The sequence below is a fragment of the Peromyscus californicus genome, unplaced genomic scaffold (genome assembly GCF_007827085.1).
Source record: "Peromyscus californicus insignis strain IS unplaced genomic scaffold, ASM782708v3 Scaffold_10__1_contigs__length_136768540, whole genome shotgun sequence".
Classification (NCBI taxonomy): domain Eukaryota; kingdom Metazoa; phylum Chordata; class Mammalia; order Rodentia; family Cricetidae; genus Peromyscus; species Peromyscus californicus.
Window position 1 is genome coordinate 10260544 of NW_026294391.1, and position 13338 is coordinate 10273881.

A 13338-nucleotide genomic window follows, 5' to 3' on the forward strand; every position below is an offset into this window, starting at 1 on the left:
CTTAGGCACCAGAGATCCTCTTTAAGTTTCTCTCTTACTCTAAATATTTTTCATGCTACCATTTCCTTCCCTGCTCTTTATTCTCCATGAAAACATGAGGCTTTGAGCAGAGAGTTAAATATCCACAATACGTAGGGGCAGGAGATTTATATACACAACTTTCTAGCTCCAAAGTCTGTGTTTCTTTCAACACTCACTGCTTCTGGAGCTGCCTTTAAATTTTTGTTTGCACTTTGATATTTCAAAGGGAAGAGAAAACAAATGTAGGTATACCTGACATTTGGTGCTGGCCAGCTTATCTTCACATATTAACAATTAACTTTCTCTGGCAACAGGCAGACATCCCAGTCTGGAGACTTCCCCATTTTTTTCACTGCTGCAAAAAGCTGATAATGGACTTGAACTGCCCTGGCCTACAATGCCCGCCCACATGCGCACGCACAGCACACACACACACACACACACACACACACACACACACACACACACACCAAAACTGATAATTTTTTTAACTGTAAAGTTGTATAAAATTTAAATTGAAGTCCTTTGCCCCCATGACTTCCTGTGAAAACTGAGGTTGGTCTGGCATTTATCACCCCGACAACGAAATAAGGAAAATGCTGTTTCACTGTCCCATCAACTCTGAGGAGCATCATAATGCTATCTGAAAAAGCATCCCTAAGGGACTTAGGGCAGCAGCCTTGATCAGATCTGCTGTCCACAAGTGCAGAGAGGGTCACTGAAACGCTGGACACTGCTCAGCAGAGCTTAGTACTCTTCGGGGAAGTACTGATGAAGGGCATTGCTTATGTGACGATCTATTAAAATACTGCCCATGGTTAGCATACATGATTTTTAAATAAAGGCCTCTAAGGTGAGTGCATTTCCATTAGCTGTTTTTTTTTATGTTGTTAATGTTTCACTTGTCCATAGTCAAGTGAAAGTTCCACCTTTAGGAGTTTTTAGGCTTCAAAACATTTGAATTAAGTATTTTGATAAGCTAGCCAAATTGGTTGAAAGATACAATAAGTACTTTCACGGATACTTTGAATATTTATGAACTTCTTGTTCGGATATCTTGATCCTATCTTGGAACTGAAATAGAAGAAATCTTCACCAGTAGCTACTTGCCAAAACTAAATAGTTGTAGAGATGATTACCTCCCCCACCCCCACTGGAAATATCAGAGAGAAAATACTTACAGTCAGCTAAATTTCTTTTTAATGATTTGGCCACTCATTGGTGGATTAAAGAGCAACACACATTTGTCCGATTTAGTTAACACATCTGCTTTTTTATTTTTTAGAATATAGTCTACATCTGGATTAAAAAAAGTTTTAAATAAACAAGACATATAACAACAGTGGAGCCCTTCATCATTCTACGTACAACACGGATAGAATGTCAGTTGGTTCCACTTTAGATAAATCCACTTTCTCATAATAATGTTATTATTTTCGCTGGCCGAGTGGCAAGCTTCATCCAAGCTGGCGCACAGCCAGTTTACACACACGGGGTGGGGGAGGGGTGGCGTGAAAGGGATGGGGTGCCACAGGACTACTGTACAGTGTAACAGAAAATCATTAATAAAGTAGTACCGGTTACCGACAGTGCTGTTTGTGCGCTTATCACAATGGAATCGACGAAGTTTCAGAGCAAAGAGATTGGAAATACTTAAGACAGGGTCACTGTTACAAAAAGAAAATAGTGCAAACAGGAAAACTGACGCAATCCTAGCAACGCCAGGGCCTCCTCTTGCAGCTCAAAGCAGGGCGGGCAGGAGGCTGCGCCACGCCTCGCCCCTGCACCCGCACCCAGTCAGAAGCTGCCCTCCCAAGTGTGGCAACCCAGCGCTGTGCCCTGGCATGGCCCTTTCTCAGACCCTTCTCTTCCGGAAAGAACAGAAAAGAAACCCCAAGAAAGGCACAGGCTGAATGAAGGACGTCGGCCCAGTCCCATCCCACCAACACAGAGCAGGCCCCCTCCGGGGGTCCTTGAACCCCCCTCTCTGGCGACTACTTTCGTCTGCTCTTGCGATGAGGCCCTCTTTTCCACACAACCCCCTCACCCACGTACACAGCCCAACTTTACAGTGTGCCCTTCGCCCCACAACCAGGAAGAAAATAGCTTGGAGGAAAGAGAGGGGTGGGAGAGCCGGCCGGAGAGGGTACTGGGCAGCGGGGAAGAGGCCCGCCTCAGTGGCCCCAATTACTGAAGCCGATCTCCTGCTTGTATCTGTTGGTGAGGATGTTGGCTTTGCGGGTGAGTTTGGAGAGCACGGTGTGCAGCCCGCGCAGGTGGTAGTGGAACTGCTGCTCCAGATCTTCCTCGCCAGCATCTGTGCTCTCCAAGTGGCTCAGGCCTACTAGGATGTCCTTGGACTTCCAGGTGCTCTCCTCGCTCCCGGCCGGCGGAGACGATGGCTGGTGCAGGACTCCCCACTCGATGTCGTTGCGGATGGACTTGAGCAGCACGTAGTGGCTATACATGTCCCGGGAGGGCGCGAAAAAGCTTCCGTTGGCGCTGCCGGGGCTGGGGGCCGGGGTCGTGCGCTCCTCCAGGCAGCTGCCACTGCCTCCTACCTCCACGCCGACCTCGACCTCGTTGTCTAGCTCTGGCTCGGAGAGGGGCACATCGCGCAGCAGACTGGGCACCATCACGGTCTGGTCCATGTTGTTCACCGCGCCAATGAAGCGATTCATGGCGTTAAAGAGCGAGTGCTTCTGGTTGTAAGTGTCGCAGATTTGCATCATGGTGGCCGAGAGGGTGCGGAAACACTGGGACGCTGGTAAACCGAGATAGACCGCTGGCGATGCTGCCTTCAAGCGCTCTCAGGGGCCGGTGCCGGAGCCTGCTTGTAGCCGGTGAGGCGGGATTCCCAGATCCTTCTCCGCCCTCTGTAACTCTGGTTTCTGTCGCAGCCCAGCCCTTCGTGATGCGCGGCTGCTCCTAGCTTTGGCTCGCGATGACAGTGGGAGGTTGGGTCTAGCCTTGACCTGCTTGGGAGAAAGAGACGGAAAAAAAAACCACATTACCCACCCGGTTATGGTGCCGCGGCGCCCCTTGTCCGCGCGATGCTCTCCCCCTGGCTACTGCTGGCTGGAGACCGCGCCAGGGTGGCTCCCTGAGACCAGGCAGTATCACCTCCGCCGATGCTAGCAGAGGACCTTTGATAAAAATGGGGAAAGGATCCCCCCCAGCCCGGACTCTCCCGTTTCTCCCTTCTAAAACCTGAACGAAAGCAACCATGTTAGCCAGGGCAGCCACAGGGCGGGAACACCCACCTCTTGCGCTGCGAGATCTCCCGGTTCTCAGTGTTTGTGTTGCGGACGGTGGCTGCCCAAGGGCGCTGCTGCGGTCACTGATCGGAGTGTGAGTGCGGATGGCGGTGGCTGCTTCGGCCCCCTGCCCATCCCAGGTGCTCAATTTATAGTCCAGTAAAGGTGTCCCAGGCACCCAGGACCACCCCCGAAGTCTCCTCCTCCTACCTCCTTCAGCAGCACAGATAAAAGGTCCCAGCCCTGACCGCGAGTAACACTCGCCCAACCCTTTCTACCGCGGGGGCGGAGCACGCAGGCCGGCTCCGCCTCTCGCCTGATACCCGGGCTAAGGCTGGGCGACCCAGCAGGGAAAGGGAGGGTAGGGCTGAGAGGATGGAGAGGCCGCGCCCCAGCACCAAGCCCTGAGCAAGCTGGTTGGGGGAGGGAAGGCGAGGCACTGAGCCCAAGGAGCCGCCGTCCAAACCAGAGGGCGGACTGGAGCGCGGGCTGGGCGGGCTTGGCGCGCACTCGCCGGGTGGGATGACCGGAATGCATGTGTGTCCGGGTTGCAAAAGATCCCCTCAATGCTGAATCTAGAGTGGCTGCAGCCGGGAAACTTAGCTTCAGTTTATTATTAGACGTGGGGTAAGAGGGACTCACAGCTGCCCTGACTCCATATCGGGAGTCTTATGTAAGAAGAGTAGCAGGACATGCCGGATGCACGTGGACACATGGTGCTCCCACCATGGCCCTGGCTGTGGTCAGCTGCTGGGGAATGGGAATACTGAGGCATTGCTTCCCTCCTGGCAGGGTCTTTCCTATTACTCATGCCAGGTATGAAGCGCACCCTTGTCATCTGATCTATAGATTCCCTCCCCTCGCACCAGGGGGATCAGAGCATAGCAATAGAGCGCGAACTGGGGCCTTGTGGCCTTTTGGCTATCAAAAAAACAAAAACAAAAAACACCCCACCCCCCCCAAAAAAAAACGTAGGAAAGGTACCAGAGGTTAGGCCAGGTGTTCGGTGTATCTCATCATTTAACAGAAAAAATGGGAGTGTATCCAATAACTTTGTGGAGTGTGTGTCAAGTGCTCCTTTCAAAAGATAGTTCTTAAGCAAGGGTTACTTAACAAGGCCTTAGCTGTGTACCACAGCCCTGGATGGAACTTTCAAAAGTTTTTACAACTTCACATTAGGGTTTCCAGCCTCAGCCCTTACTCGTTGGCCTATTTCACTTCCTTTGCCACATCCCTCATCCTCCAGTCTACTCTGACATTCCTACAGATAATTATGACTCAAGCTTCTAATTTTAAGTTCCTTTCCTCTAAAATCATTGGGGGAGGTTTTAGTACGGCATTCCCCTGCGAGACAAAAAGCGCCCCCAGACAAGGAGAAACACATATGCCTTTCTCGCTTTCTTGAAGGACCTGCATTGTCTACTGAAAACCACGTTTCTTCCTAACTTTGAAGGGACAGCTAACTTTGCCACAAGGACTGAGAAAAGTCACTGGTGACCATAGAAGCCAGTCTGGGGAACTTTACTCCAGCTTACTAGTTCTAGATTATAACCCATGCTTTCTTTGGTTTGTTTTTTTTTGAGACCAGGTTCTCTCCAGCTAGACTGATTTGGAACTACAGCTCTGGCTGAGCTTCCCATCCTTCTGCTTCTGTGTTTCATGTTTAGAAGTGAAATAATGTTATCTGCCCTAAGGAGATCAGTGGAAAAAAGCATGTATATAGGGGGGAAAGGTGCATTATGTAAATCATCTCACCTTCTCTTTTTGTACACAGACTTGTAAACTTTTCCAGCCTCTCCATTTGTCAACAAAGTCGAGTGTCTCCCATGTGAGAAATTTTTCCAGTGTTTCTTTAGCAATAGAAAGGAACTTCTTGGGTCATGGCAAAGATCATTGTTAGGGTTCACTGAGCTAATGCAGGTAAAACTCTCATTGTGTACATTATAAAGTACAGAGATTAATTGTACTTAGTATAGTATAGGACTTCATTATAATCTAGAGGCATTGTATGTGAAGAGTCTGAACCCTTAAATATAGGGAAATGGGCTAAGATGAACCAGAGACCACCCCCCACCCCCATCCCCCACCCAATCACCACCATTTCTTCGGCACAGGAGAGTATAAAACAGTCCAGGCTTGTTTTAAACCTTATGCCAGATGAGATCCAAAAAGGAAGGCTCTGGAAAAAACAGATTACCTAGTTTCCAGTAGTTGATTTTTCTCATAACTTAAAATGTAGTTTGACCCCATCCCAGACTCTGGATATTTCAAGAATGCACCCTAATGAAAACCTGGAATTGCTTTGAGTTATTAAATGCTAGAATCCTGCCTGCTTTTCTCTGCTTAGTCCTAACAATGTGATTAACAGCTCACCGAAAACGGAAATCCAAGCTATCTAGCAAAGGGATCCCACTCTGAAAGTAAGCCCAGCCTGGGAGAAAACCCCTAGCCCCTTCTCTTTGGCCTCCATCCTTCCTCAGAATCAATTTCCTTCCTTCTTTCTGGATCCTCCAGTGCCTTGACTCTCTGTGGCGGTTCTACACATTTCTTAAACTATCAGATGATGGCTCATGCACCTGCTGGCAAAACTTCCCAAACCGGGCCTCCCAGCTCCCCCCTGCCCACACAATAACTCACACCCACCGGGTAACTCCAGAACGAAAAGGTCTTCAGGCCAGAGCTCCGGGCCCTTGGAATCACCCCACCACCACCCCTCCTGCCCCAGCCAATCAGAAAGCTTCCGAGAGAGTTATGCAAATGAACATGTGGCCCTAACCAGTCAGAAGCCACAGACCCTTCCCCCCAAGTGTCCTCTTTCACCCCAGCCCTGAAGAGCTAATGGCAAGCGTCCCTGGCAACCGGCCTGCAGCCAGTTTTCCCCTAACGCAAGGCTGTAAAAAAATAAAAACGATTCCCGGGGGTCACGTGGGTACTAAACGGGTTGAGCCAGGCCCAGTAAAAAGTAGGCAGCTTCTCTGGTTGCTCCAGGCACCTTCCCTATCTCGATCTGGAACCGACTGAAAGTTCCCAGCAACCTGTCCAAGACTCATTTTGCCTAATGAGAACCTTAGTAATCATCAGTTGAGTAAATGGCTTTTGAGTATCGGCTTAAGGCAAGGTGCCTTGGTCTCTCCTTTTCTACCCAGTGTGCTAGATCCCTGTTTAGAAGCCTGGTTTGACATTCTGCTCTAACTCAGGAGCTCTTAAATACTGGATCTTAAAAGTCCTTCTTTAATCAGTAACCAGGAAGTGATGAGCTTAGCTGTCTCATCATCCCCCTGCAACCCTCCCCCAAACAATTCACAAACTACCTGTCCTGTTGTGTCTCTTTGATGGTTTAGGAAAACGTGGCATTTTAAAGGTGACCAGAAACTGCTAAGCAAAGTATCGAGCAAGAGTAAACTGGAGAAAGAAGGAACACTAGAGAGAGGAAAGGTCTGGCTTGGGGCTGGACAAAAAGTGATAGTTTAAGGCTAGAAACCGGCCAATGGAGAACCTTGATCGCACTGATCTAGAACTTAGAAGCAATAACTTCATGAAAACTGTCCTGGAAATCTGTGCACTATCCCTTTAAAGGCCACGTAGTCCAACCTTCCTTTTGTACTGAAATTGCTCACAACATCTCCACCAAGTGGTCACCCTAGCCTACGTTCTTGTACTTTCCATCCTCTAGTATCAGGCCTACGTTTTGGAACTCTTCAGAAAGCCATGAAGCACATGGTCGGTGTTTGAATATAGCTATGTTCTTTCTCCCTTGAATTCACTATATCTCAAGTCAGTTACCTTTGTTTCTTGTAGCAATCCATGCTTTTGGTTGAGTGGCTCACATATTCTGGTCACTGTCTTTGGAAGTTGTTTGGGCTTGTCTACAAGTGTCACACTTGGATCTCATTTCAAGTACCACCTTTCCTGGGACAAAAAGGAGCGGCAAAACCACCTATTTTATTGTGAATGATAACTTTTCTAGACCAAATTCCCCAAGTGCCAGACCCAATGCACATTTACTACCCAATAAATATATACTTCTTACAATGCTGTCTAGCATTTAATGAACTTGTTTTAATGGTTGCACTCACATGTTGTTATATGCACATAAAATTTGTGTATCCCATTCTTGAGCAGTGGAGATCTTGGTGGACCAAAATACAGAACTTTCTATTGCTTTCACCTAAGTAGATTTTAGATCATTACTCCAGCCTGTTTCGGTAGTTTGGATTCTGATTTTGTGCTCTAATACGCTTGGATATTAGCCACACATTTGATACCTGTTCAGTGTATTCATCCAAGCTACTGATAACGGGTACCAGGGAGTACCACACAAAGGGCAAAGCACTATTGCATACCTGGAGAGCTCCTTCAGTGTGATATTAGCTCATTAATTGGAACTTTTGGCATGTTTTTTCAGGCAACTATGAATCATATTAATTCTACCACCATCCAGAAGACAGAATAGTATGAGACAGCTTGCTAAGGGCTTTACTGCGCTCTCAAGTTAATGGTCAGCTTCCTTCCTATAGAGTTAAGGAGAATATCTCCGTAGTGTTACAGATAAACCACTGTCACATGACATATAAACTAGAAATAGGAGCTGGAGAGAAGGCTCAGGGATTAAGAACATTTGCTACTCTTCCAGAGGACCCAAGTTCTGATCCCAGCACCCATATCAGGTGACTCACAACTATCTGTGACTCCAGCTCAAGAGGATCCAATGGCACTCTTCTGGCCTCTGAGGAACACACACACACACATACACACACACACACAAATAAATAAATAAATAAATAAACAAACAAACAAACAAACAAACCAAAAATAGTGTCATGATTGAAATCCTGAGTTCAGGGAAAGCTGACAATTCTACATAGTAATTTTTGTTTTAGTCTCAGCAATTTTACTTATTTGAGAATTCTACATAGAAAATGATGCATTCAATTTGAGCATAACAGGTAAAAAAAAAAAGGGCAAAGCTCATTATAAGTTTTTTTTTTTTACCATACAGGAAGTTTTATGCACATACATATATGTATGTAGCAACAATTAATGAGAAAAGAGCACACGAATTTAAAAGAGAACAAAGATATGGGAGGGCTTGGAGAGATGAAGGGAAGAAGGAAACGATGAAATTATAATACATCTCAAAAAATAGAAGAAATAAAAATTTTAAAACAATAAAATTAACTATTATTGAGTTTCTTCAAATGCCAAGATCTACTTAAAAGGAGCAACGAGAATGTCCCTCTTTCGTTCTAATGGGTGTCATTTTGGTTAACATAAATTCTGTAATCAAATTCAAAGTTTAAAAATCCATAAAATAGGAAGCAAAGATATAATTATCCATGGCATATGTTCAAACTCTAACATATATTTATTTGCGTTTTGTTGACACTAGTGTCATAAATATATTACCCAATGAACACAATCAAATGTTCCATCAGTAAATATCTTATGAATAATTTATTTTTCTGACTCAAATAATGAAAGAAACTAAACTTAGATGCTGTAGTCTATAGAATTCACCTACATTTTATCAGACTGTCCAGATAGTATGTGTGGGCTAATCTCATAATCATGAGTAAGAGAAGTGTGACTCAAAAGAACTAAGAAATATAGGAGATTTTGATGAGAAAAGGAAAATAATAAATCCTTAGGAAGATTTATAAAATGAAATTGAAAAAGAAGCACACTTTGAATCAAATTACTAGAAAGCTAATTAGCTAAATAGAAACAACAGAGAAGCAAACAGGTATGCCAGACCATTGGTTATGATGGAGTGAAGGGCAGAGACAAGTATAAAAGCACAGGCGTTCATGGGAATGCATGAGTGAACAAAAGAGTTAAAGAAAATAGTAGATGCTGGATATGGAAGACAATGAGAGCATAATTTAAGGATAATGGACGTCCCTGGAGAAGAGCCTCAGCAAGTGAAGGAGAAAATACAAATGAGGGGCCAAAGAAATGGTTCAGCAGTTAAGAGCATGTACCATTCTTGCAGAGTCCCAGCACCCCCACTGAGGGACTCACAACTGCCTTTAACTCTAGCTTCATGGGATATATTGTCCTTTTCTGTACTCTGAAGGTACCTATATTCACAATCGCAGATATACACACAGAGATAGACACAAATAAGCAAAACTAAATAAATATTAAAAGAAAAATGTAGCTGGGCGGTGGTGGCGCACGCCTTTAATCCCAGCACTTGGGAGGCAGAGGCAGGCGGATCTTTGTGAGTTCGAGGCCAGCCTGGTCTAGAGCGCGAGATCCAGGAAAGGTGCAAAGCTGCACAGAGAAACCCTGTCTCGGAAAAAAAAAAAAATACTAAAAGAAAAATGTGAAAGAAACTGAAAATTTTTCTTGAAAAATTTTGCTCACCTGCATGCTGAATATTAGATAAAATTATTCAGAACAGTTGAAAAAACAAGTTCATTGTCTTTTTCAACTTCAAGAGAAAAGAAGAATACTTTTTAAATATTCAGGCAGGAGAAGAAGTCAACAAAAAAGGTGGGAGAGTGAGGAGAGTCATTCAGTGGATAAGACACAATAGAGTTGTAAGAAAGAATATATGATTCAAGACTATCATGCCACTTAAGTACAAATTGATAGACATTCTCAAACATGAACTCAGAACTCTTCTTGAAAACCTTCATAATAAAATTCTGCTAGCACAACAGCACCAACAGCTGCATCAAAATCGGAAGCTCTGATGAGAGGATCAGGATAGATTTAAACCACTTACTATAGGAATAAGATTAACCCATGCGGGCACTATGGTTGCAGATCAAAAAGTAAATATTTTAAACCCTAAGAAAACCAAGTAATGCAAGCGACAGAATTGGAAGATGGAGGGATAGTGCCAGAGCTAATCAACATTTACAATAGTCAGTGATGTCTAAAACCAGTTGAGTCAGTTTGAAAAGCAAGATATAAAGATCTCAATGTTTTTAAGATATTTTTTCTCAGCTTAGAGGGACCTTTAAGGACTGATGTTTTCTATAGTGAACAATCTCTTTTCTTGAGTTCATGATTTCTTTTAGTATCACTTCAGTTACTACCGAAAAATCAACTAAATTAAATTTTAACATATCTGTTTAAAGTAATATGTATGAACCAGATTTGGTAACACATCCCTTTAACCCCAGAACTCAAGAGGCAAAGACAGGTGGATCTCTGTGAGTTCAAGGCAAGCCTTGTGCACACAGAGAGAACTTTAGGCCACTCAGTAACATAGTGAGACCTTGTCTCACAACAACAAACAAATAATGACAACAAATAATGTTCTGTTTCTTCAGCAGGGTGCTAGATGCTTGTCAAATGGGTTTGTTCAATTTGTGAAAATGTGTCAGGCTGACACATTTGATTGACTATTTTTCTGCATATGTGTTATGCTTGATTAATATTTTTGAAACTGCATCCATGCATGATTCCGGGGGGAGAGCAGGGCAAAGGGAAGAGTCAGCTCAATCTAGCAATCTGATTTGGAATTACATGCTCCTAGTATTTGGAGGGTAAAACTGAACTGAACTGGAATGAGAGTAGAAAAATAGTAAGCTCTCTAAAATGTGGAAGCTTAGGATGAAGCATCCTTTTTTATTGGGGGTGAGGTTTAAGACAGTGTTTCTCTGTATATCCCTGACTGTCCTGTGCTAGGATTAAAAGTGTGAACCACTATGCCTGGCTAAACCATGCTTCTTACTTTCTGATCCAATGTAAGAAAGTCCAGCTGGGGATGGAGTCCAGTGGCACTCCAAAGGGAGTGGCACTATTAGGAGGTGTGACCTTGTTGGGGTAGGTGTTACTATGGAGGTGGGCATTGAGGTCTCATATATGCTCAAGCCATGCTCCGTGTCTCAGACCATTTCCTGTTGCCTGCAAGTCAAGATGTAGGACTCTCAGCTCCATCTCTAGTGCCATGCCTATCTGCATGCCACCATGTCACACCATGGTGATAATGGACCAGACCTCTGAAAATGTAAGTGAGCCACCACAATTAAATGTTTTCCTTTATCAGAGCTGTTGTGGTCATGGTGTCTCTTCATAGTAATAGAAACCTTAACTTAGACAGTGGTAGAGCATTTGACTCCTTTGTATGAGACTCTAGGTTCAATCCTCACTACCATAGAGAGAAAAATCCCGATTTTTTTTTTCTGCTTTGGGACCTTAGTGTTAGAGAGATGACATTCTTGGAGGGGATCCTATTAAAGGAATGTTTTTCTATAACCCCCTAAATGCTGTTTCTAAGTATTCATTTTTATAGTACATTTATGTATGGATATTCACCTTTGCCATTCTGATTGGTTGCTTATGATTGGCAATATCTAGAAGTATCTGATATTGGTTATCCTTTCTGTGAAGTCGCTCCTTCTAACCCTAGAAATGAAAAGAAAAGAGTACATTAGCGCAGTTGTCCCTATGCCTTCATTTATCCTGTAATTCTGATCAGAGGCCTATGTTATCAACATAAACTTGTAGCTAGGTTGCAATGAACAGATTATCTTAACCAATTTAGCTCACAAAGGTTAAATTTTGTGTTAGTATTAGTCTTGGGCATCAAAAATCCATCTTGAACACCTGATCACTTTCTTTGTCCCCTAAAGGATTCCACAATTAGTAGAAATTTGGAAATAAATTTATGAGTATGCCATTAATGAATACCTTATTTTGCTCGAATTATCATTTTGTTACTGGAAAAAATATTAAAGGAAACACATTTTCCATTTTTAAAACACCAAGTGCCTTATGTAATTTCATTTGGTGCAAAGTGAGTGATTATCTTGGCCAGAATTATAAAAACATTCATGTGTAGCATAATTTGTTCAGCAGTATTCATTGTAAATATTTATCTAGGACTACATGGTGTCCATAGAAATGACCCATTGGTTTCTACTGGACAGATTCAAATAACTTTCCAATTCTGATTTAAACGAGTTGCAAATCTAAGTGGGACTGCTGAAGTGATTTATGTAGTGATTAGATCTTGAATTTTAGAAAGAGCAACAACCTTAATTTGCTCAGCAAAAAATCTGTTAAGTAAGAGAGAGGGGAAAAAACACAATACCATGGCCAGATACTAAAACGCGTCCCTCTCATTTAGTCTCTTCCTTTACCAGAAGGAGATTATCTGAAACACAGCACTTAGGATGCAGAATCCAGGATATTCCAAATTGAAGAGTCTTGGGACTCTGTGATATGGTAAATTAAGAAATTCTAAGCCAAGGTTTAGTGTTTGTTCATTCCATTCTCAGTTGTTTTTTCTTTTCATTTAATTTCAGGCAACACATACTGCTTCATTATATCCAAGTTGAAGCAAATTTGCTGCCATTCTAACAGCCAGTGGAGCTGCTTTTATAATGTTGTTCTTGACCTACTGCTGGGACCATAACTTTCACACATTCAACCAATTGGTTCAAGTGTTTCACATTTCTTTGTACCATTTGTGTAATGCCTCCCTGGCTAGAAAATACAGTATTTGAGTTATTACTACCTAATGCCATGTTTAGTCAAAAATCTATTTTTTTTTGTTTAAGTATAAGGCATTGTTTGACTCCCTTCTAAAATGCAGCCCCGAGTTGTATCTTCTAGACAGTAACAGTTATTCCCGCCCCCCATCCTCCATAGCTCCCTTCCTATCTTTTCTTCTCCCCCTTCCTTCCTTCCATTTACTTCTTCTGTCCCCTACTTTCCTTCCTCTTTGGGCCAGAAATTAAAATGGAGTGTTCCCAATGGCAATATAATGCACTTTGGCTTCCAATACACTTAAAAACCAAAGTGTACAAGGAAATCATGTTCACTCGTGATGCTATATATAAGATGATACAATAAATTTTAAAAAAGGCTCACTTTATAATGCAAAGTAAGGGACCAATTCTGTGTTCTTATTAAGACCACTGCTGTATTTATGTTACTTATTTATTCATCACTTTCATACCCATTTTGATTAAGTTTTATTATGATACACCCGCAAGAAAGACCATAGAAACATTTGAGTAATTTTGTATATCAAAATTAAGTAGAAATCCATTTTTTTTTGAGACAGGGTTTCTCTGTGTAGTTTTGGTGCCTGTCC

At 43.3% G+C, this 13338-nt stretch overlaps 1 protein-coding gene across 3 annotated transcripts; it reads right to left on the reverse strand.

Moving 5' to 3' along the window:
• Positions 1-1273: 1273 nt before the first annotated feature.
• Positions 1274-5305, reverse strand: Mid1ip1 (MID1 interacting protein 1). Of its 3 annotated transcripts, none has more exons than XM_052740313.1 (2): positions 3285-3482; positions 1274-2996 (listed from the first exon to the last, which is right to left on the reverse strand). In XM_052740313.1, exon 2 carries the CDS (start codon positions 2751-2753, stop codon positions 2196-2198), a length of 558 nt encoding a protein of 185 aa, XP_052596273.1. In that variant the 5' UTR covers positions 2754-2996; positions 3285-3482; the 3' UTR covers positions 1274-2195. The 3 variants fall into 3 exon arrangements, with proteins under 3 accessions (XP_052596273.1, XP_052596361.1, XP_052596454.1); XM_052740401.1 differs by having other exon boundaries at positions 1274-2999; XM_052740494.1 differs by lacking the exon at positions 3285-3482 and adding an exon at positions 3489-5305 and having other exon boundaries at positions 2758-2999.
• Between the last annotated feature and the right edge of the window lie 8033 nt (positions 5306-13338).

What these genes read in the sequence shown, in the direction of transcription:
- Mid1ip1 (XM_052740313.1), bottom strand. Translation starts at nt 2,753, where the DNA reads ATGATGCAAATCTGCGACACTTACAACCAGAAGCACTCGCTCTTTAAC.